This window comes from Jaculus jaculus, chromosome 5 (assembly GCF_020740685.1).
Source record: "Jaculus jaculus isolate mJacJac1 chromosome 5, mJacJac1.mat.Y.cur, whole genome shotgun sequence".
Taxonomy (NCBI): domain Eukaryota; kingdom Metazoa; phylum Chordata; class Mammalia; order Rodentia; family Dipodidae; genus Jaculus; species Jaculus jaculus.
Window position 1 is genome coordinate 36584226 of NC_059106.1, and position 25173 is coordinate 36609398.

Here is a 25173-nt window from a genome sequence, read left to right on the forward strand (position 1 = left end):
AACAACTGAGCTGGAAGCCTCTGCTGACTAGCAGGGATGGTACTGGGAGGTCCTATATCGATGACTGTGGTCTTAATCAGCTAAATAATAGTCACAAGATGTGCAAACTATAAGTGCAACAGGGACAGATTGGATTTGAGGCTCACTACACAAGAGGGCATTAATGCCTGGCATTGAGAACCTAGTCTAAAAGCCTATGAATGGAGCCGGGCATGGTGGCACACACCTTTAATCCCAGCACTCGGGAGGCAGGGGTAGGAGGATTGCCCTGAGTTCAAGGCCACCCTGAGACAACATAGTGAATTCCAGGTCAGCCTGGGCCAGTGAGACCCTACTTCGAAGAAAAAGAAAGAAAGAAAGAAAGAAAGAAAGAAAGAAAGAAAGAAAGAAGGAAGGAAGGAAGGAAGGAAGGAAGGAAGGAAGGAAGGAAGGAAGGAAGGAAGAAAGAAAGAAAGAAAGAAAGAAAGAAAGAAAGAAAGAAAGAAAGAAAGAAAGAAAACTATGACTGAAAAGGGCATAAGCCCAAGGGTTTGGGAGCTACTGCAGTTGTTTGGCTACATGGATATACTGTGCCCAACAAGCCACCCTCTAAATGCTTGTTAATATGATCATGTATTAGTACTGCTGTCATGGTTGGTGAGAGAAGTTTCTGTTTTCAGATGGTGGTGACTGCTCTGTATACTAAACGGCACAAAGTGCTGAGAAGTGCTGATGGCTGAGTAGTCATCATTAAATGAGACATCTATCAAACCCTCCAATGACTTGGGCTATGGCAAAAGACATAAGGAGAAGATTGTAAGAGCCAATGGATGGGAGGAGTGCTTTGGAACACTATCTTGTAGACACAGATGGGTAATTGTATTCACGATCCCATGACCTACATATATTGGGCACATCAATATGATAACATGGATAATGGGGCGGACAAAAAAGACATCAAAACATAAGGGAGATGTGGTTCAATGGAGATGTCTGGGAAAGTGGAGTTTGGGGACCAGGTGGCCCTTAGGGACTTAAATTTCAGCTGCCTGTCAAGTAGCATAGACAATGGGGAGCCCTGGGCAGTGTCCAGGAGGAGAGGTACACCTTCCTTCCCCCGATTCACGACTCTGGCCACATAATCCAGGACTGGGCACCCTGCGTCCCGGGAGGGGGCCAGACAGGTCACCAGCCTCTAGCCAGAGGGCACAACGCTCACAGCGGCCCAAACCGAGCGCTCAGGCCTGGGGAGCCACGGCCAGCCCCGCCACTGACTGCTCCCTCCCCTGGCTCAGGACGCCCGGGCACACCGCCTCCAGCTTCCTGGGCATCCCGGTCCTCCGGGGAGCCAGCGTGCGGGGATCAGAGGCTGTGACAGCGGATTCTTTCACTCTCGCCCTCCCGCAGCGTTCTGTCAGTCAGGGCCGGAGGGGGCGAGCCCTGACGTCCTGGCCAACCAAACGCCCCGGGAGGAAGACTGGCCAATCAGACTCGCAGGCTGCGAGCAGGGGGCGGGCTCTCGCCGCAGGGCGGGAGCCTTTCTTGCCGAAGCAGCGTTCTGCCCACCATGTTGGGAGCCGTTACCACGTTGTTTTTATCTCGGGAGTCTGGGGAGAATTGTGCCCTGGCCTCTGTGGCCCTGCGTGGCAGTGGTGTGTGGAGACCCACGAGAGGACGCTAGACGTCCCGGATGCCGGAAATGGTGAGAGCGCGGCGGCGTCCCGAGCCGGGGAAGGGAAGGTGTTTGCAAGGGCGGCTCCAGCGTCCCAGGGAGACCCCACTGGCCGTGGGGTAGGGGGCGGGCGGGCTCTGAGATCCCGGTTTAACCCCGGCTGCAGCCATCTCTTTAGAGTTGTGTCCAGGAGTGTAAGGCCAGTGTCCTGAGCCAGGGCAAAGCAGCTCTTAAAACCCTATTTATGCCACAGAACTCTTGTCTCCTAACTCCCTGTCGTCTATGCCATTTGATGTCTGTATTCTGTCCGTCAGCGTCCTAACTCCATGGATCCCTCATCTGGTTTCCAGCGTGTTGGAACCTGGTGCCTACTTGGTATCCTATCTGTTTTGGGGACAGCAGGTTCCAGTGTGCCTCCTAGCTACCCAAACACCATCTCTTTGCGTCCTGAGCTCTGTCTCTGGTGACCCTTGGTGGCCCCCACCTGGCCCTACTCTCCTGAGGCCGCTCACCGTGATCTAGCCAGGTGGTGATGGGCCCATGGAATCCTTTGGTCTAACCACTAGATAGGGGTACAGGGAAACATGGAGGTTCCCAATGCCAAGGTCAGCAATAGGCTCTGAGGAAGTCTCCTGCAAGGGATGTTTTTGGGTGGGGAGGGGGCAGATTGGTGCTGGAGACTGTGGTGTTGGCCGTACTGGTTCAATAGTCCCTTGTTCGTGGGCCCTGAAGACTTTGGGGCATGGGTGCAGTACATAGAAACTGGCCATATTTGGCCATAGTGGGCTGTCCTCAGAAAATTGATTTCTGTAGGTGCCTTGGTATAAGCTGAACTGCAGGGGCTGTCAGCCTGTGTGATGACACCTCCCATCCATTCCAGAAGTTCCCTGGACACAAGCTCAGGGGGGTAAAACCAGGGATTGTGGTCTCAACCCACTCCAGCTCACCTGTGCTCCTCTGGGTTTGTGTCTTTCTGTGTCAATCTCCGAATCTCTGTGGTCTGTCTCAGAATGTCTGGATTTTTGTCTGAATGTAGGTGTGTCTGTGCCACTCTATATCTCCACTGTCACTGGCCCATTTTTCCCGGCTGTCTCTAGGACTCTCACCACTTCTTCCCATGAGGTGCTTCAGGGCCTGCAGTCCCTAGATTGGAACCAAGATTCCTGTGATATTGATTAGGCACTTCCTTTGTCAGAGCTATTTCCTCCTCTGTTTATATGCGCGTGTATGTGTGTGTGTGTCTGGTTCTAGGACTCCAACCTAAAAAGTTGTGTTTGCGCCATCGCAGTGGCACACACCTTTAATTCCAGCACTCGAGAGGCACAGGTAAGAGGATCACCATGAGTTCGAGGCCACGCTGAGACCACATAGTGAGTTCCAGGTCAGCCTGGACTAGAGGGAGGCCCTACCTCAAAAAAAAAGAAAAAAAAAAGTTGTTTGCTAGGCAAGCCGTCTGCCACTGAACCAAGTCCTGTGTTGTTCTTTCTCCTCATTCTTCTTTTTAACCTTCTGTTTAGAAACATGGTCTCACTTTATAGCCCAGGCAGGCAGGTCTTTACCATTAAATATTCCTGCCTTGGCTTCCCAGGGATGTGAGATTAAACAGCTGTACCAACAGGGCCAGCTCTGTGTCCTCTTATATGGCAGTGAAGGTGGGAACTAAGGAAAGTGTCTGGCACATAGCAGGAGTCTGGACACTAGCTTCCTTTCCCCTCCTTTTCTCCACCTCGGCCTTCTCCACTCCCTCCCAAGTGCAGGTCTGTAGGTGGGAATTAGATGGAAGGGCTGAATATGTCTTACCTTTCAGGGTCCCTGCACCCAGTCACAACCCTTGCAGGAGACTGAGCCAAAGGAATCAACAAAGAGGCTGAGGGACAGAGGTGCAGACATGGTGATAGGAAGAGGAAGACACGGACAGTGGTGGTTTGATTCAGGTGTCCCCTATAAACTTAGGTGTTCTGAATGCTAGGTTCCCACCTGATGGAGATTTGGGGATGTGTTGTTGGGGCAGGCTTGTGGGTGTTATAGCCAGCTTCCCCTTGCCAGTGTTTGGCACACTCTCCTGTTCCTGTTATCCACCTTTTGTGGGCCAGGGGGTGATGTCCACCCACTGCTCATGCCATCGTTTTTCCCCTGCCATCGTGGAACTTCCCCTCGAGCCTATAATCCAAAATAAACCTCTTTTTCCCACAAGCTGTTCTTGGTTGGGTGATTTCTTTCAGCAATTCGAACCTCACTGCAACAGATAGCAAGATGCACAGAAGACCAGCAGGGCACGGTTAGGACCCGAGACCCCAGGCCTTCAAGGATAGGTGTTGGTTAACTCTTCCTACTCTACTTCTCTCCTACCTTGGGGAGAAGAGACCAGGAGGTTGGGGACATGAAGCAGATTTTGGGGGGTTGAGGGAGGAGGTAGGGCAGTCTTTTCTTCAGTCTGCTCCCTAAGGTTGGGCCCCATAGCTATCAGTTTTCAGGATTTAATGAGTTGTGGTAACTGAGTCACCAGGGTAGAGGAGCCAGATTTGGAGATTCAAGGGCAGGAAAATAAGGCTTAAACCCAAACCTGAACAAGGACCTGATTGTCCCTGTATATCTTCAAATCTGTTCCTCCATCCCTTGTCCCCTAACTCCTCATTCTGTTTGTATGTTTTATTGTTACTTGACTTTTCAGATATGGTCTCAGTTTGTAGGCTAGGCACTCCTCGATTTTATGGCAGTTATCCCAATTCAGGCTCCTAAGTGCTGAGATTTATGGCTATGAGCCTTCAACCCCAGCTATATGTCCTTAGTGATGTCTCTCTGACACCCTGAAAGTGAGTGTTCAGGGCTGGTCTGGGAAGGGACTTCAGCTGGCTAAAAGTGTTGTGTTGAGAGGCAACAGTGCTTCTCTGTGTCCTGGGTGGGCTTAAAACTCTTAACTAGTGGCTCTCAAAGAATTCCCAAGCTTCTTTTTTCTTGCCTTCTTGAATCAGACTGGAATCTCTCCAGGGAAGAGTGGTATATTTATTCTTTTGGGCCTATGGCCCTAAACTGACTACATACAAAAGAAAGTTACCTTGCTGCTAACCTCTGTCAGTAGCCATTTGCATTCTTAACTCTGGATCTGGGATTCCAGGAGCAGCTGTGTACAGAGGCCTCATCCTTTCCTGATACCTTTAGTGTCTCTCTTGATTTCTTCCTCAATGGCCTGCTAGTGTGAGACACTGGAGAGGGAATAGACCTGGGTTGAAATTGAAATCTCACTACCAAGGCAATCACAGTGATAACACATCTATAAGCAAGACTACTGAGGAGACAGAAGCAGGAGGAAGGATCAAATATTCAAGATAAACATGCAACACAGAGTGACTCCATGCCACTCTGGGCAATTAAGTGAGACCTGTCTTAAAAACAATACAAGGGCTGGAGAGATGGCTTAGTGGTTAAAGCATTTGCCTGTGAAGGCTAAGGACCCAGGTTTGACTCCCCACAACCCACATAAGCCAGACACACACACACAAGGTAATCTGGAGTTCAGTTGCAGTGGTTAGAGGCCTTGGTGCATCAATTCTCTCTCCTCCTCATAAAAAATAAATTTAAGATATTTTTTTTAAAAACACAACAGGGCTGGAGAGATGGCTTAGCGGTTAAGCGCTTGCCTGTGAAGCCTAAGGACCCCAGTTTGAGGCTCAGTTCCCCAGGACCCACGTTAGCCAGATGCGCAAGGGGACGCGTGCATCTGGAGTTTGTTTGCAATGGCTAGAGGCCCTGGCGCGCCCATTCTCCCTCTCTCTATCTGCTTCTTTCTCTCTCTGTCTGTCGCTCTCAAATAAATAAATAAATAAAATAAAATTTAAATTTAAAAAATTGTTTTAAAAAAAGTGTGTACCACCACACCTGGCTGTTGTGGTTTTTTTTAATTTTTATTTATTTATTTGAGAGCAACAGACTGAGAAAGGCAGATAGGGAGAGAGAGAGAATGGGCGCGCCAGGGCTTCCAGCCACTGCAGACAAACTCCAGATGCGTGCGCCCCCTTGTGCATCTGGCTAACGTGGGAAATCCAGCCTTGAATCGGGGTCCTTAGGCTTCACAGTCAAGCGCTTAACTGTTAAGCCATCTCTCCAGCCCAGTGGTGCATACTTTTAATCCCAGCACTCAGGAGGCAGAGGTAGGAAGATCACCTTGAGTTCAAGGCTACCCTGAAATTACACAGTGAATTCCAGGTCAGCCTGGGCTAGAGGGAGACCCTGCCTCAAAAAAGCAAAAATAAATAAATAAAATAAATAAGAAGGGGGTAAAGCTCAGTGGTATAAACTGGGACCTGTTTCTACTCCCAATTGCATTTGCCCTAGGGGCCTTCAGAGAAGACAAGTCCCTGTGTTATATCTCATTTTGGACTTGTAAGTGGGACAATGTTCCCCTCTGCTTGCTAGTGTGGTGGAACCACTGCAAGGCAACAGTTCAGAATTGCCTTGCAGAGACTGAAGGCTGCTTTAGAGCCCACCTGTCCTCTCCTCTGTGACCTGGAAACCAAGTGATGTATAAAATAGTGTCTGAGGGATGAAGATCTGTGGGAGGAAGACAGACCTGAGAGTTGTGACATAAGACAAGTGTTAGGGAGGGACTCACAGCCTGAGAGAGGATGTAATGACCCTAGAGAGGAATTTATGGGCCTGAAGGATGAAATGAATGTCTGATGTCTGAAGGAGGAACTGATTATCTGTGGGAAGAGGTGAGAGTCTGAGGGAGGAAGAATAGTCTATACAAGTGTAAGGACGGAGTGGGGTGGAGCAATTTGAGGGGAGGAGAGGTTGAGGGAAAAGGAGATTTGGAGGCTATCTGAAGGTGGAAGTGACAGTTTGAGAGAGGATGTGAGGGTTACAAGCTGGAAGTGAGTATCTGAGGGAGGCAAGGTATATAGTCTACAGTAATCTGATGGGATAAGTGGTTGTGAGTCAATAAACAATTGTGGGCAAAATGTTTTGAGGGACAATGAAATTTTGGCCAGGATCTGAGAATGGAGTTCTGTCAGAGGGGTTAGGGGTCTGAGGGAAACTGTGAAAGTCTGTGGATAGAAGCATGACCTTACATAGGGAAGATGCAGGGTAGAAGGAAATGGAAAATAAATGAGACATGGTATAGGAATGGGGCTCCTTACTGTGGGATCTTGTTGACTGCCCTGAGATGCAAAACTGGCAAACTGGGCTGTAAAGCTTGCCTACTATTCATTCTGTATGGAGGCATTTCAAATAAGAATGTTAAAATAGCAATGAGCAGGCTAAAGAGATGGCTCAGCAGTTAAGGCACTTGCCTGAAAAGTTTAATGACTGGAGTTCAGTTCCCCAGTACCCACATAAAACCAGATGTACAAGGTGGTGCATGCATCTGGAGTTTGTAGTAGCTAGAGGCCCTGGTGCACCCATTCTCTCTTTTTCTCCCTCTCTCAAATAAATAACATAAAATTTTAAAATAGCCATGAGCCATGCTTAAGGCATAAGTGTATATTACCTCCTAGTATGACCTTTTTGTTGTTGTTGTTTTTTGAGGTAGGGTGTCACTCTAGTCCAGGCTGACCTAGAACTCATTCTATAGTCCCAGGCTGGCCTTGAACTCAGAATCAATCCTCCTACCTCTGCCTCCCGAGTGTTGAGATTAAAGGCATGTGCCACCATGCCTGGCTAACCTTTACTTCTCTCACAGAAGGAAACCTGACAGCAGAAGCAGGCTTTAAGTACCCAGTGGGCTGTGGTGAAGAAAGAGGTACCTGGACATTCAGAAGACACCTAAAGGAGGGAAGGTCAAGGAAGGGAAAGGAGGCCAAGAGTCAATCTGCTCTGCAGCTGTCTGATTACCCAGAATGTTCTACTGCTCATGAAAGTCCCAGGACCTACACTGACTCCCCTTCAGTGTCGGGAATGAGGGTAGCAGAAGAGAGTCAGAGTTCCTGTCTTTTTTTTTTTTTTTTCTTCTTTAAGCTTTTAAACAATATTTATTTACTTAGCTGGAGAAATGGCTTAGGAGTTAAGGTGCTTGCCTGCAAAGCCTAAGAACTCATGTTCAAATCTCCAGGTCCCACTAACAGTGATGCAAGCACACAATGTCACACATGCACACAAGGGGGCACACGCAGGTGTGCTCATTTTCTCTGTCTCTCTCAGATAAAAATTTTTTAAGTTAAAAAAGAATTCCAAGCCAGACGTGGTGGTGCATACCTTTAATCCCAACACTTGGGAAGCATAGGTAGGTGGATCGCTGTGAGTTCAAGGCCACCTGGAGACTACATAGTGAATTCCAGGTCAGCCTGGGCTAGAACAAGACTACTTTGAAAAGCAAACAACAACAACAACAAAAATGCACTTCCCATGCAGCCCATCCATTTGAACTTCATTTTCCACTGCCCTCCTTGAACAAGTGACACCTTGGTCCTTCCTGCTTCCTCCTGTAGATGAATTGGAAAAGAAGCAGCAGAGTAGGGGAAGGAAAGATGTGAACAGACAGAAGGAGGAGCCTGGGTTTCACCTGTCAGCTGTGTTCTGTCCTGTACACCTACTAAACCACATATGATTCCATGTATGTTCCTTAGCTGCCTTTTGTGATGTAACTTCAGAAACAACCATTCTGTACATATGTCTGCTGGTAGGAGACTTGACAGTGACTCTGTCTTGAGAAGCTTACACCCCTGTTCTTGCCTGTATACTGTTTTCCTCCAGTGCCTCTCACTTCAGTTAATACCTGTGCTTAAATCTATGCTAAACTCTTCTTTTTGATAAACTGTAGAGGCAGAGGATATAGTTTAGTTGGTAGAGTGCTGCTTATTTTGCACAGAACTCAGATTTATCCCCAGTACAGCATAAACATGGTTTGGTGGCACATTTATGTATTCACAGCACTGGGAAGTGGAGGCTAGAAAACCAAATGTTCATTCCCCAATACCCATGTAAAGCCAGATGCACAAGGTGGCACATGCATCTGGAGTTCACTTGCAGTGGCTAGAGGTCCTGGTGTACCCATTCTCTCTCTCTCAAATAAATAAATAAATTTTTTTTAAAAAAAAAAAGAATATGTACATTTTCTTTGAATAGATAGGAATCTGTGCTTTCACCTTCTTCTGCATTACTGGTGGGGATTTTAGACCAAGTAAGTGATTATATATCCACTAAAAACTATTTGTTTTGCAGTTCAGGGGGTTTGCATATCCCCACGACCCTTTGCTCCCAGACCTTGCAGTTTTGCCTATCTTCCCTCAAATAGACCACATTAAAGTTGATGGACTCAGAAGCTGAGTGTGGTGGTGCACGTCTTTAATCCCAGCACTTGGGAGGCAGAGGCAGAAGGATCCCTGAGTTCAAGACCACCCTGAGACTGCATAGTGAATTCCAGGTCAACCTGGGCTATAGTGAAACCCTACCTTGAAAAAAAAAAGGGGGGCAGGCTTGGTGGTGCACACGTTGCCTTTAATCCCAGCACTTGGGAGGCAGAGATAGGAGGAATAGTGAATTCCAGGTTGGCCTGAGCTGGAGCGAGACTCTCCCTGGTGGTGGGGGGGGGGGGGGAGCTGATGAACTTAGTGCATGGGCACACTCTGTAGAAAGGGATGTTTTAGTGGGTTGAGGTTGGGCAGCAGACTGTATTGTAATTCCTTGGAAAACTTTAATCACATTTTCTTGAATTCTGACATGAATTCAGGTAAGATATTGTACCAATTTTTCTTTCGTTTGTAATGCAAACCAAGTGACACTTCTAATATACTCTAAGATCCCCATAGAATACCTACTTTTGTTACCAAGGCTCAGGACTTGGGTTGAAGAGATCTGTGTCATTGCAGGGGTCCCTGTCATTTGAAGACGTGTCTGTGGACTTCACCTGGGAGGAGTGGCAGGAGCTGGATGCTGCCCAGAGGACCCTCTACAGGGATGTGATGCTGGAGAACTACAGCAGCCTGCTGTTCTTGGGTGAGTCTGACTCCCTGTACCTATCATAGCAACTGGTTGATAGGCATAAGAATCATTGTTAAATTTTTTAAATTTTATTTATTTATTTATTTGATAGAGAAAAAGAGGGAGAGAGAGAGAGTGGGCATGCCAGGGCTTCCAGCCACTGCAAATGAACTCCAGACGTGTGCGCCCCCTTGTGCATCTGGCTAACGTGGTCCTGGGGAATCGAGCCTTGAACCAGAGTCCTTAGGCTTCACAGGCAAGCGCTTAACCGCTAAGCCATCTCTCCAGCCCCATTGTTAAATTTTAATACTAATTCATGTTATATGTTTTAACTGACACATGGTAATGGCACATGTTTATGGAAAACAGCATGGCTTTGCAGTACATTTATATAATATGTAATGATCAGATAATACCAGGTACCTGGTAAGTCAGCTCAGGCAGTCTTGCTTGTTTTGAGGACATTTAAAATCTCTTGATAGCTATTTTGAAATATTCAGTTAGTCACTATCTACCATATATGTACTACTTTTGGGTAGCACATAAGTTATTCATCGCTTCCATGTGCACCCCAGTAAACACTACCCATGCTCTCTCCATCACATTCTCCTTTCCCATGTCTGCAACCACTGTTTTATTATCTACTTTTTTGTTTTATTTTGTTTTGTTTTTGTTTTTTTCAAGGTAAGGTCTCACTCTAGTCCAGGCTGACCTGGAATGTACTATCTAGTTTCAGGGTAACCAAGAACTCACAGTTATCTTCCTACCTCTACCTCCCAAGTGCTAGGATTAAAGGCATGCACCACCACACTCAGCTAGCATGAGCTACTTTCTGCATCTGGCTTTATGTGAGTACTGGGGATTCAAATCTAGACTAACAAGCTTTGTAAGCAAGCACCTTTAGCCACTGAGCTCTCTTTCCAGCCCCAGTTTTACCTTTTTATGTTATACAAATTTAGGCAAAAGGCAATATTGCCTGGCATGGTGGCACACACCCTTAATCCCAGCAGAGGTACAAGGATGGCTGTAAGTTCAAGTCCACCCTGAGACTACATAGGAAATTCCAGGTCAGCCTGGGCTAGAGTGAGATCCTATCTTGAAAAGCAAAAACAAAACAAACAAACAAACAAAAAAAAAAAAATGAAGGCAATATTAATTAGAACCTTGGTTGAGGTGTTCATAAAAATCTTGTAAAAGAATTTTCATAGGCCCTCTACCATCAGCATTGACTTAGTATCTGCTTTATGGCTTTCTTAATTGCTGTGAATTTGGGCCAAGATCTTTGGGTCACCATGCTCTTTCCCCTTCACTCTTTGAGGCAAGGTGTCACTCTAGCCCAGCTGACCTGGAACTCACTTTGTAACTCCAGGCTGTCCTCACACTCCAAAGTAACCCTGCTACTTCAGCCTTCCAAGTGTTGGAACTAAAGTTGTGTTCCACCATGCCTGTGGCTCTATTTTTTCTTCCCCAAAGATTTCAGCATATGGTTACTTGGCCATTTCACTTTGATCTGCAGTAAGGTTGAACATCATGGCAGGAGCACATGGTATTGCAGTTTTGCTTACCTCATTGCAGCCAGGAAGCTGAGGAGGGCTGACATCTAACTTCCCCTCAGTGGTATTTCCCCAATGGCTTCAGGTCCTTCCATTGGGTAGTATCTGATAATATTACCACAGACAAAGGCTTTAGCATCTGGTGTTTGTTGTATGTTTTAGATGGAAAGTATAACACTAGATATGCAAGCTTTAGTATTTAGATTATCTGTTCTGTTCCAATATGTGCCTCTCTCTATGCCAATACCTTTCTACTGTTTTCTTTCATATCATTTTACTGTGCTTTGAGGACTTAATTACAAAGACTTCATATTTGTTCATTTTGATCAAGGTTATTTTAATAATTGGGATGTTTGTTTCTTATATATGATTGAGACAATGATTGAAATATTGATTAGAACAGTGTTTTTCTAGTTATCAAGAACATAATTGGTGTTAAGATGAAGCTTTGCAGGTGGTGTGGTGTGGTATGCAGTGTATTCATTGGTATGTGCCCATGTGGTGCCCTGGGGGTCCCCTTCCATAACTCTTCCATCCCTTTTTTCTTGAGCTAGTCTCTTACTGATCAAGAGCTTCCTGCTGTTTTTGCAAATCCTAGTGATTGTCTAGTGTCTACTTCTCACAGGACTGGTATTACAAACATGCATAGTCATGCCTAGCTGTTTGTGTGAGTGCTAGGGGTTGAATGTGAGTGGTCTTTCAGGCCTCCTCAGGCACTCTGGTTTGTACAGGAAGTACTCTTTACTCTGAGCCATCTCTCTCCAACCTTGGGTTTTCTTTTATATATAGCATTAGTCTTTTTTCTTTTTTTTTAATTTGTTTTTTGTTGTTGTTGTTGTTGTCTTTTTTTAACAACATCCATGATTATAAAAAATATATATATATATATCCCATGGTAATACCCTCACTCCTCCCCACTTTCTCTTTTGAAACTCCATTCTGCATCATATCCCCTCCCCCTCTCAATCAGTTTCTCTTTTATTTTGATGTTATGATCTTTTCCCCTACTATGATGGTCTTGTGTAGGTAGTATCAGGCACTGTGAGGTCATGGATATCCAGGCCATTTCGTGTCTATGGGGAGCACGTTGTAAGGAGTTCTGCCTTTCCTTTAGCTCTTACATTCTTTCTGCCACCTCTTCTGCAATAGACCCTGAGCCTTGGAAGGTGTGATAGAGATATTGCAATACTGAGCACTCCTGTCACTTCTTTCTAGCACCATAATGCCTTCTGAGTCATCCCAAGGTCACTGCCATCTAAAAAGAGAAGATTCTCTACCAAAAGTGAGAGCAGCATTAATATAAGGGTATGAACATTAAGAGAAGTGCTTGCTGGGCAGTTTGGTAAGCATAGTATATACATTTAGCCAGACAGCAGCAGACGTTACACCCCTGGGGTTCATTGTAGCATTAGTCTTTCTTCTTAAAGTATTTAGAACTCTGTCCTGGAGTTTTGTAAGTTTGACTATAAATGAGACAGATCATTTGTTGGTAAAATCTGTTAGGGTCCCTTTTAGTTTCTTCACCCTGCATGTACTATTGTTCTTGTCATCTTTGATTCATTCACTACATCCCATGTTTTTGTCCTTTCTCTTTTCTTCTTGAACACCCATTAGGTTTCTACCCTAAGTTTCTTTAAAAAATTTTTTTAATTTATATACAGAGAGAAAGAGAGAGAAGAGGTTTACCAGGGCCTCTAGACATTGCACATGAATTCCAGATGTATGTGCCACATTATACATTAGCTTTATGTGGGTTCTGGGAGTCGAACCCAGGTCATTAGGCATTGCAGGCAAGCACCTTGACCGCTGAGCCATCTTTCCAGCCTACTAGTTTCTTTCTTAATAGTGGTAGACATATACTTAAATGCCTATCTCTCCTCATTGTTTCAGTATTTTGTTTTTGTAGGTTTTTTGTTTTGTTTTGTTTGCTTTTTCAAAGTAGAGTCTCACTCTAGCCCAGGCTGACCTGGAATTCACTATGTAGTCTCAAGGTGGCCTTGAACTCACAGTGATCTTCCTACTTCTGTCCCCAAGTGCTGGGATTAGAAGGTGGGCACCACCACACCCGGCTGTCTTTCTAAGTTTTTGCTTTTTTTTATGAGAGAACAAAAGAGAGTAAGTGAGAGAGAGAGAAAGAGAATTAGCATTCTAGGGCCTTGGGCCGCTGCAACTAAACTCCAGATGGGCGCATCACCTTATGTGCATGTGCAACCTTGCATGCTTGCGTCACCTTGTGCATCTGGCTTACCTGGGATCTGGAGAGTCAAACATGGGTCCTTAGGTTTCACAGGCAAGTGCCTTATGTGCTAAGCCATCTCTTCAGCCCCTAGGTTATTTTTAAATGACCAGGTTTATGCTTAGAATTTTTTTCTTCCGACTTACCAATTGAGTCATGAAATCACCTTCGAATTTTTTTCATTTCATTAACTGAGCTCTTACCTCGTAAATTTTTTATATTTACTTATTTGACACACAGAGAGAGAATATGAAGAGTGTGGGTGCACCAGGGCATCCTGCTCTTGCCAGTGAACCCCAGACGCATGTGCTACTGAATGTAGTACTGGGGAATCAAACCCAAGCCGTCAAACTTTGCAAACAGCACCTTTAATAGCTGAGCCATCTCTCCAGCCCCTGTTAATTTGTTTTATGGTGTGTCTACATGTAGTATTGTGAGAGGAGTGTGTGTGTGTGTGTGTGTGTGGTGTATTCATTTGTATGTCCAGATGTGCACACCCTGCATATGTATGTGTGCAGGATAAAGGAGAACATTTGGTGTTTTGCTCTATTACCCTTCTGTCTTCTTTGAGATATAGCCTCTCACTCAACGTGAAGCTTTAGTTTTTCGGTCAGATTGGCTGTCCAATGAGCCCCTGTGATTCTCCTGTTTGTACTCCCCTCACCACAGGAGTTACAGGCACATATGGCCATGTCCAGCTTTTTAAGCTGGTGCTAGGGCTCAAACTCAGGCCCTTGTATTTATAAATCAAGTGTTCATATCCTGTGAGCCATCTCCCTAACCCCCTCAAATTTTTGACTCTTTATTGTGAACATTCTCTTGATCAATTTTTCCTAAATATCATCTAATTTCATTGTGTTTTCTCTCTTATTCACTTATATAAATTTTCTTAAAAATAATGTCTAGGCATATTTATCATGAAATTTAATGTTACTTGCAAATTATATTCTAGTCACCAAACATTGTTAGTATAAACCCTCTCTAATAAAAGTTTCTAGTTCTCTAATCATAGCTCAGGTCCTGAACTGGCACTGTTGTCTTTTATCAGTGCACCTCACCTTGAACTCTAGCCTAACTTGTATATTATTTACCATTATAGGGCACTGCATGACCAAGCCAGAGTTGATCTTCAAGTTGGAGCATGGATTTGGGCCATGGAATATAGCAGACTCCTTAATCCAGAGCTTTCCAGGTAAGTGAATGACCAGTGGAGGTCATCAAGAAGAAAGCTCATCAGATATTGGTCATATTGAGCTGTTTTCACCAACTTTCATCCAAACCCAGCCCTGAAAAGAGATGTTCTTTTTTTTTTTTTAACTTTTTAAAAATTTATTTATTTGAGAGCGACAGACACAGAGAGAAAGACAGATAGAGGGAGAGGGAATGGGCGCACCAGGGCTTCCAGCCTCTGCAAATGAACTCCAGATGCATGCGCCCCCTTGTGCATCTGACTAACGTGGGACCTGGGGAACCGAGCCTCGAACCGGGGTCCTTAGGCTTCACAGGCAAGCACTTAACCACTAAGCCATCTCTCCAGCCCGAGATGTTCTTATATATCAGACACTTCACTTATACAGTTTTAGGATGCCCATGTCAACCCATCTCCTTGTTTTCTGCTGAAGCAAGTTTTGTTAAGATTTGGTTCAATCTATGTATACAGGGCTGGAGAGATTGCTCAGTCATTAAGGTCCCTGCTTGCAAAGCCTAACGACCCAGGTTTGATTCCCCAGTACCCATATAAAGCCAGATGCACATGCATCTGGAGTTCGTTTGCAGTGGCTAGAGGCCCCTGACATGCCCATTTGCTCTGTCTTCTCCCTCTCCCTCTCTCTCTCTCTGCTTGCAAATAAATAAATAAATATACATTTTTTAATCTGTATATAGAACTTCTTAGAAAATTTGCTTTAGTGGCTGGAAAGATAGCTCAGTAGTTAAAGACACTTGCTTGCAAAGCCTGACATTCTGGGTTCAGTTTCCTTCCCAGTACCCACATAAAGTCAGATGCACAAAATGGTACATGCATCAGGAGTTTGTTTGCAGTGGCAAGAGACCTAGCACTCCATTCTCTCCCTCCCCCCATCTTCCTGTCTCTCCTTGCAAATAATTTTTTTTAAAAAAAGTCTAATGGACTGGACTAGATGGCTTAGTGGTTCAGGCCCTTACTTGCAGAGCCTAATGACCTAGGTTCAGTTCTCCAGTACCCATGTAAAGCCAGATGCACAAGGAACTCACTATGTAGTCTCAGGGTGACCTCAAACTCTCAGCAGTCCTCCTACCTCTGCCTCCCGAGTGCTGGGATTAAAGGCATGCACCACCACGCCTGGTTTATGTGCCACTTTTTGTATCTGCTTACTGTGGAAGCTGGGGAACCAAACCCAAGGCCAACAGGCTGTGCAAGCAATCACCTTAAAAAAAAAAACAAAAAAAAAAACGAGCCATACCAAGCTCCCTGCCATCTCTTTTTTTTTTTTTTTTTTTTTTTTGAGGTAGGGCCTCACTCTAGCCCAGGCTGACCTGGAATTTACTATGGAGTCTCAGGGTGGCCTCGAACTCACGGTGATCCTCCTACCTGTGCCTCCCAAGTGCTGGGATTAAAGGCGTGCGCCACCACGCCTGGCTCCCATCTCTTTTTTAATAAAAGTTTGTTGTTATTTTAGAAAGTATGTAGAGCCAGGTAATGAATGAATTGTGTGAAACATAAAGTAGATTATTAAGTAATTTAACAAAACCTGTCTTCTCTTTTGGGATATAGATGATTTGCTTAAGAATTACATTGAGGGGCTGGAGAGATGGCTTAGCGGTTAAGCACTTGCCTGTGAAGCCTAAGGACTGGTTCAAGGCTCAATTCCCCAGGACCCACGTTAGCCAGATGCACAAGAGGGTACACGCATTTGGAGTTCGTTTGCGGTGGCTAAGCAGCCCTAGTGTGCCTACTTTCCTCTCTCTCTCTCTCTCTCTCTCTCTCTCTCTCTCTTTCTGTCTGTCACTCTCAAATAAATAAATCAAAATAAACAACAACAACAAAAAAAAATTTAAAAAGAAAGAATTACATTGAGTATTTATTTACTGCTTTCTCTGGGTGAAGTGAACAAATTTAAAGAAAAAATGTACTAGATCCTATCTATAGCCTATATTTCTTCATAGCATATGAGAATATTTCAACCTGCCTACCTCCTAAATGTGACTAGTCAAAGAAAATCTTCCCATTTCATATATGAAAGAGGTATGATGTAAGATATTATATATGTAATTAGTACAATAGAACAATAGAGAAATAGTTGTTTTATCTCATGTTTCAACAGAGTAAAACAAAAATTTGTTATAATTATAAAATAATAAAATGCATAGTTATGATAAGTCAGTTTTAGTTTATAACTTTTATGAGGATAAGAAGGAGCACTGTAGCACTAGTATAGTAAAAAATGACAAGTGTAATTTATATAATAATATGTTAAATATTATTTGATGTTTATACAGTGACTGTCCCAATTGAGACCAGCCAGGAGAATTGCAAGCAACATTTGTGGCAAGTTGGAATCACCAATAGTAAGACAGTAAATAATAAAATGGTTCAAGTAAGTATAAAACAGTTTTTATTTTCAAGAAATTTACTCATAAAGCCAGAAGTGGTGGCACACACCTTTAATCCCAGTACTCGGGAGGCAGAGGTAGGAGGATCACCATGAGTTCTAGGCCACCCTGCGACTACATAGTGAATTCCAGGTCAGCCTGAGCTAGAGTGAGACCCTACCTCGAAAAACCAAAAAAAAAAAAAAAAAAGGACAGAAATTTACTCATAAAAATCTGCTAAAGCCAGGCATGGTGGCACACCCCTTAATCTTAGCACTTAGGAGGCAAACATAGGAGAACTACCATGAGTTCAAGGCCACCCTAAGACTACATAGTGAATTCCAGGTTAGCCTGAACTAGAATAAGACCCTGCCTCAAAAAATAAAATAAAATAAAAAAATAAAAATCTATTCATGTGGGGCTGGAGAGATGGTTCAGCAGTTAAAAGTGCTTGCTTGCAAAGCCTGACAGCCTGAGTGCAAGTTCCCAATGTCCACAACAGTGGTACATGCATCTAGAGTTTGTTTGAAGTGGCAGGAGGCCCTGCCACACCCATACTTATTCTCTCTGTTTCTCTCTCTGCCTCTCTAGCTCTGTCTCAAATAAATAAATAAATTTGTTTTGTTTTGTTTCTAAGAAAAAACTTTATTCAGGGCTGGAGAGATGGCTTAGCAGTTAAGACACTTGCCTATGAAGCCTAAGGCTCCAGGTTTGATTCCCCAGTACCCACATAAGCCAGATGCTCAAGGTGGTGCATGTTTCTGAAGTTTGTTTGCACTGGTTGGCGGCCCTGGTGCACCCATTCTCATTCTCTCTCTTAAATAAATAAATAAAATAAAAATAAATTTTTAAATGTCTTTTAAAAACATCTATTCATTTGGGGATTGTGAAGATGGCTCAGCAGTTGAAGGGACTTGCTGGCAAAGCCTGACAGCCCAGAGCTCAACTCTCCAGTGCCCGTGGAAGGCAGGATGCAAAAGGTGGCAATGCATCTGGAGTTCCATTTGCAGGGACAGGAGGCCGTACTGTGCCTATTCTTTCTTTCCTCTCTCTTCTTATAAATAAATAATGAATAATTTTTAAAAATCTATTATTTTGCTGTCAACAGTTTTCCTGCATGCTCTCAACATATTTCAAATCTGAACACAATAAGTGGAAGCTAGGAATGTTTCCTAAAGAACTTAATTCAGGCCTGGGGAGATGGGTCAGGTAGTGAAGTACTTGCTGCACAAGGATGAGGACCTGAGTTTAGATACCCAGCACTCACTTAAAAACCTAGGTGTAGAAGCCAGGTGTGGTGGCACACACCTTTAATCCCAGCACTCAGGAGGCAGAGGTAGGGGGATCACCATGAGTTTGAGGCCACCCTGAGACTACATAGTGAATTCCAGGTTAGCCTGAGCTAGAGACCCTACCTCGAGAGAAAGAGAAAAAAAAAAAAAAAAAAAAAAACCAAAAAACTAGGTATAGCCAGGCATGGTGACATACATCTTCAGTACAGTACTTAGGAGGCAGAGGTTGGAGGATCACTGTGAGTTCAAGGCCACCCTGAGACTACATATTGAATTTCAGGTCAGCCTGGGCTAAAGCAAGACCTTACCTCAACAAACAAAACAAAACAGTCTTCAACATAGATGAGGCTAGAGAGATGGCTCTGGCTTAGAGGTTAAGGTGCTTGCTTGAAATCCTAATGACCGAGGTTTGATTTCCCCAGTGCCCATCTAAAACCAGATGCACAAAGTGGTGCATGCATCTGGAGTTCATTGGAAGTGGTTAGAGGCCCTGGTATGCACCCATTTTCTCTCTCTCTCTGCAAATAAATTAATTTTTTTTTAGGGGTTGGAGAGATGGCTTAGCAGTTAAGGTGCTTGCCTGTAAAACCAAAAGACCCAGGTTTGATTCCCCAGGACCTACATATGCCAGATGCACAAGGTGATGCTTGTGTCTGGAGTTCATTTGCAATTACTAGGGGCCCTGGCGCACCCATTAATAAATAAATTTTTTGTTGTTTTTCAAGGTAGGGTCTCACTCTAGCCCAGGCTGACCTGGAATTCTCTATGTAGTCTCAGGGTGACCTTGAACTCATGGTGGTCCTCCCACCTCTGCCTCCCAAGTGCTGGGATTAAAGGCATGCACCACCACACCCAGCTAATAAATAAATTTAAATTTTTTTTTAATCTATTACATATACAGGTGGCATGTACCTGTAATCCCATCTCTGGAAAGATAGATAGAGCTGAATCTCTGAGGCTTGCTACTCTGCCAAACTATTAGAATTTTGGCAAGCCTCTGGTTCACTGTGAAACCCTGTCTCCAAAGAGCAATTCAAGGAGCTACCTAAAATTAACCTCTGGCCAAAGCATGCATAGATATGCATATGCATTATATTTACACACACACTTACAAAAGAACTGAATACATGACAGAAGGTACTGTTTCTCCATAATGAGCTTGATAAGATGTGTGGTGGAGAAAAACCTATTTTAGTTTATTAGACAAATATTTTAGACCTCTTCAGCATTTTGAGCTCCATAACAATCAAATTTCACAGTGATATTTTATGAGACTGACACACTGCCTACTGCGCTAATGACACACGTCACAGTGATATTTTCAGTATGTGTTTTTCAATTATTTTTACTTATTTATTTGTGAACAGATAGAATGTGGGTGCTCCAAAGCCTGTTGTCACTGTAGACAAACTCCAGATACTTGCACCACTTTGTGCATCTAACTTCTGTGGGTACTAGGGAATTGAACCCAGACTGGCAGGCTTGGCAAGAAAGCACTTTTAACTGCTGAGCCATCTCCCTATCCCTCAGTATATTTTTATTAATTTTATTTATTTGTTTATTTATTTGAGAGAGAGAAAGAAAGAATGGGTAGGCCAGGGCCTACAGCCTCTGCAAATTAACTCCAGACACATGTGCCACCTTGTGCATCTGGCTTACATGGGTACTGAGGAATTGAACCTAGATCCTCAGGCTTTGCAGGCAAGCACCTTAACCACTAAGCAATCTCTCCAGCCGTCGATATATTTTTTAGTAAGTGTGTATATGCTTGTGTGTGAACATGAGTGTGTACATACCACCACGTGTGTGTGGAGGTCTAAAAACAGCCTTGATACCCTCTTCTTCCACACAACTTAAGACAGGATCTCCCTTTGTTGCTTTGGCTCCTGTGCTTTCTGCATGTTCAAGATGGCCCATTAGCTTCCCGGTTACACCTCTCATTTGTTTCAGGCAAATTTGGAATCACAGATGCATGTATTCCTTTATAGCCAGCTTTATCTGGGTGCTGGGAAATCAGACTTGGCACAGCAAGGCTTGATAGTACATATTTTTAATTACAGAGCCATTTCCTCAGCCATTTAAATGTATTTGATCTGGGACATCCATGTAAACAAAGGTCATACTGGCACATATAGAAGTTTCATACTAAAGAAATTTCTAGGGCTGGAGAGATGGCTTAGTGGTTAAGTGCTTGCCTGTGAAGCCTAAGGACCCCAGTTCAAGGCTCGATTCTCCAGGACCCACGTTAGCCAGATGCACAAGGGGGCGCACGCGTCTGGAGTTTGTTTGCAGTGGCTGGAAGCCCTGGCACGCCCATTCTCATTCTCTCTCTCTCTCTGCCTCCTTCTGTCTCTGTCATTCTCAAATAAATAAATTAAAATGAACAAAAAATAAAAATTAAAAAAAAAGGAAATTTCTAGTTAGTCCAATAAACATTGAAAATTCATTGTTTATGTGGCAACAATGTAGCTCAAGAAATGAGTCAAATAAGGATGCAAACAATCAAATATGCCATGTAGGAGCATGTTCTCTAAATAACAAAGTATTTACAGGAAAAAAATACAATATGATTGTGAGGAATATTACACTTGAGAAATCATAGTTCACAAAAACCTCAGGAAGCACATGCTAGGAAAAAGCCTGTAGGTGTGAGAAGTATAACAAATTCTTCTATCTCTAGACTGAACTGAAAGTGCATCAGAAAATCTGCCAGGAAACAAAATGCTATGAAGGTAAAGCAAGTATGAGGATGTTTTACCAGGAGCCACAACACACAAGGAATCTGCTGCCTCACACATGCAAAAAATATTTGTACTACAACTCAGCTATTGCTAAACCTCAGAATCTTCATCGAATAGAGAATAAAGAATATGAGTGTAAGGAATGCTGGAAAACATTCTTGAAGTCACGCCTCACTGAACCTCAGAGAACTCATACAAGTGAGAAGCACTATGAATGTTTAGACTGTGGCAAATCTTTCTACTGCAAGAAACAACACACTAGACACCAGAGGACTCATACATGTGAGAAGCTCTATGAATGCACAGAATGTGGGAAAGCTTTCACTCGCAAGGATCACCTCACTCTTCATGAGCGGACTCATACAGGTGAGAAACCCTATGAATGTACAGAATGTGGGAAATCTTGCACCAGGAAAGGGAATCTTATTAAACATCAAAGAACACATACAGGTGAGAAGCCCTATGAATGTACAGAATGTGGAAAAACTTTCACTCACAAGGAGTACCTCACTCTTCATGAGAAAACTCACACAGGTGAGAAGCCCTATGATTGTACAGAGTGTGGGAAAGCCTTTACCACCAAAGGAAGCCTTAAGATACATCAAAACACTCATACTGGTGAGAAGCCCTATGAATGTACAGAATGTGGGAAAGCTTTCAACAGAAAGATGCACCTCACTCTTCATGAGAGAACTCATACAGGTGAGAAACCCTTTGAATGTGCAGAATGTGGGAAAGCTTTCACTCAAAAGGTGTGCCTTGTTGCTCATGAGAGAGCTCATACAGGTGAGAAGCCCTATGAATGTACAGAATGTGGGAAAGCTTTCACCACCAAAGGACGCCTTATTATACATCACAGAACTCATACGGGTGAGAAGCCCTATGTCTGCACAGAATGTGGGAAAGCTTTCACTCGGAAGGATTACCTCACTGTTCATGAGAGAATTCATACAGGTGAGAAGCCTTATGAATGTACAGAATGTGGGAAAGCTTTCACTCAAAAGGTGTGCCTCACTGTTCATCAGAGAACTCATGTAGATGACAAGCCCTATGAATATACGGGTGGGAAAGGTTTCACTCGGGAGATGCACCTCACTGTTCATGAGCAAACCCCTATGGTTGAGAACCCCAATGAAAACACAGCAAGTGGGAAAGCATTCATTCAGAAGGTCCACCTCACTGTTCAAACGTGAACTCAGAGGGGTGAGAAGCCTTATGAATACACAGAATGTGGGAAAATGTTCTACTCTTAAGTCACAACTAACTATACATCACAAAACCAGCAAATGTGATTAAACAGTGGAATACACCGTGGTACAATATACTGTCAGTTTTTGTCATCAAGAAATCCTATAAATATAGGAATTAGAAAAGAAAAATTCAGCCACATTCTCACATTAGAAGTATCAAATTATGAAATTGAGAACGTCTTTGAAATTTGAAAAATGGTTGGACTCGGGATGTGACTCAGTAGCAGTTTGCTTTGTGAAATTTATATTATATATGTATATCTGAAAGTTCTAGCATGTCATTTGTATATTGAACATTTATGGATCAATTTTAAATACAGGAAATTTTGGACAAGTTGCAGCAAATGTATGATGTTTCATTGAGCAAGGACATTTGTTTCATTCTCTTCAGTTAGAAATTTTCCTAATTGGATATCTTTGAAACAATACCTGTGTAGTCTTTCCATTCATTTTGTAGTTCAGGTTGTTCTTATATTCATGATCATCCTTCATCCTCCTGATTCATTAGATTAGAGGTCTGGAAACCTTGATTTTGTGAAATATTTCAGTAAAATGTCAAATTTGGGGGTATGAGGGAATGGCTCAATAGGCATACAAACTTGGGATTTGCTGTACATGCCTGTAACCTCCAATACTGTGTTGTATTGATGGAGACAAGAAGATATCTTGGGCTTGCTAGCCACCCAGTGTATCCAAAAAGCAACTAAACAACTAGTTCTCCATGAGATGTAAAACCATGACTCTAGCCGGGCATGGTAGCATACGCCTTTAATCCTAGCACTTGGGAGGCAGAGGTAGGAGGATTGCCATGAGTTCGAGGCCACCCTGAGACTACATAGTGAATTCCAGGTCAGCCTGGGCTAAAGTGAGACCCTACCTCAAAAAAAAAGCCATGACTCAAGGAAATAATGGGGTGCAGAATAGTAAAGTATGATAGCTAATATGCTCTTCTGACCTGTGCTTAAACCCACACAAGAATTCGTTTCAGAAAAATGTAACTATACCTATGATTGAAGTTAATTTTTAGATGGAACTGTTAAATATGTACCTAAAATACACACACACATTTGCATTGTGTTCCTCAGTGACAGGATACATTTCTGGGCTTTTATTTGTTTATTTATTTGTTTATTTTTGAGGCAAGCCCAACAGACTGGCCTTTTTTTTTTTTTAATGCGATAGAGAAAGAAGGGCCAGGCATGGTGGCACACCTTTAATCCCAGCATTTGAGAGGCAGAGGAAGGAAGATTGCCATAAGTTTACAGCCACCCTGAGACTGCATAGTGAATTCTAGGTCAGCATAAGCTCGAGTGAGACCCTACCTCAATAAAATAAATAAATAAAAGAGACAGAGAATTGGTGTGTCAGGGCCTCCAGCCACTGTAATTGAACTACAGACATGTGTGCCACCTTTTGCACATGTGCGAGCTTGTGCACTTGCGTCACCTTGTGCGTCTGGCTTAAGAGAGACCTGGAGCGTCAAACATGAGTCCTTAGGTTTCACAGGCAAGTGCCTTAACCACTAAGCCATCTCTCCAGCACTTCCTGGGTTTTTTTATTATAATCCCTAGGACACAGAAATTACAGAGAGGATTTGCTGTATAAGTTAATTTATGTCACTGTGATACACTATTTGACTGAAAGACCCTGAGGGTGCAAGTATTTGTTTCAAATCACTTCATCAATTGTAACTTGACCCCAAACCCACTACCTGTACATCCACGTGGCAGGACAGTATGTCATTAAAAAAAAAAAAAAAAAAAAAAAAACGGATTCATAAAGCAAAGAAGAGCCTGGGTACCACTTTTTAAAAATAAATAAATATTTTTAAATTTTTTTATTAACTTCCATGATTATAAAAAATATCTCATGGTAGTACCTTCCCTCCCCCCCCCACTTTCCCCTTTGAAACTCCATTCTCCATCATATCCCCTCCCCATCTCAATCAGTCTCTCTTATTTTGATGTCATCATATTTTCCTCCTATTATGATGGTCTTGTGTAGGTAGTGTCAGGCACTGTGAGGTCATGGATATCCAGGTCATTTTGTGTCTGGAGGAGCACGTTGTAAGGAGTCCTACCCTTCCTTTGGTTCTTACATTCTTTCCACCACCTCTTTCGCATTAGACCCTGAGCATGGAAGGTGTGATAGAGATATTACAGTACTGAGCACTCTGGTCACATTTTTCCAGCACCATGATACCTTCAGTCATCCCAAGGTCACTTCCATCTGAAAAGAGAAGATTCTCTACGAAAAGTGACAGTAGCATTAGTATAAGGGTATGAACATTAACAGAAGTGCTTAGTGGGCAGTTTGATAAGAATAGTGTGAACATTTAGCCAGACAGCAGCAGATGTTATACCCCTAGGACTCATGACTACCCCTGTTTTAAGTTTTCAGTATCAGGGATGTATTCCCTCCCATGGAGTGGGCCTCCAGTCCAATTAGAGTGCAGTTGGTTTCCACCATGACAGACGTGCCTCTTTTGCATCTGTTGGCTCATTTGGCCTGGCTGGCCAAATATAAGGCTTGCAGTGTCACAGTTGAGTATCATCATTGGTGATTTCTTTTTCTCCCATTGAACTGCATGCAGAATGGCTTCTTCCAGCTTTCTGTTGGGTGCCACTTTTAATTGTCAAAGCCATTCCCCTAGTCACTGTGTTCAACCAAGCTACACCTTCTAAATTTAAAATTATCTCCTCAGTGCCATTATTTGAGGGTCAAACATTTAAAACACAAGACTATGTAGGGCAAACCCAAATAAATGTTAATGTATCACATTTAATATAATTGTATGCTATTCATGTCTTGTTAAATATAATATGTTACATGTCCTGTGGCTTTTTTTTTTACTATGTATGTCTGTATAAGGATAAAGTTACAAAATACATATTTAACTGCAGCTAGAAATTTGTGAATTATTTGGTTAATGGTTGTGTAAGATGTCATCATGACATGTTCAG

General features: G+C 43.3%; 1 protein-coding gene across 2 annotated transcripts; it reads left to right on the plus strand.

Moving 5' to 3' along the window:
- The first annotated feature begins 1532 nt into the window (after nt 1–1532).
- Nucleotides 1533–22555, plus strand: LOC105943964 (zinc finger protein 501-like). 2 transcript variants are annotated; one of them, XM_045149985.1, is made up of 5 exons: nt 1533–1681; nt 9457–9583; nt 14457–14549; nt 16835–16932; nt 20900–22555. In XM_045149985.1, exons 1-5 carry the CDS (start codon nt 1670–1672, stop codon nt 22151–22153), a joined length of 1584 nt encoding a protein of 527 aa, XP_045005920.1. In that variant the 5' UTR covers nt 1533–1669; the 3' UTR covers nt 22154–22555. The 2 variants fall into 2 exon arrangements, with proteins under 2 accessions (XP_045005920.1, XP_045005921.1); XM_045149986.1 differs by lacking the exons at nt 1533–1681; nt 16835–16932 and having other exon boundaries at nt 9563–9583.
- The last annotated feature ends 2618 nt before the right edge of the window (nt 22556–25173 follow it).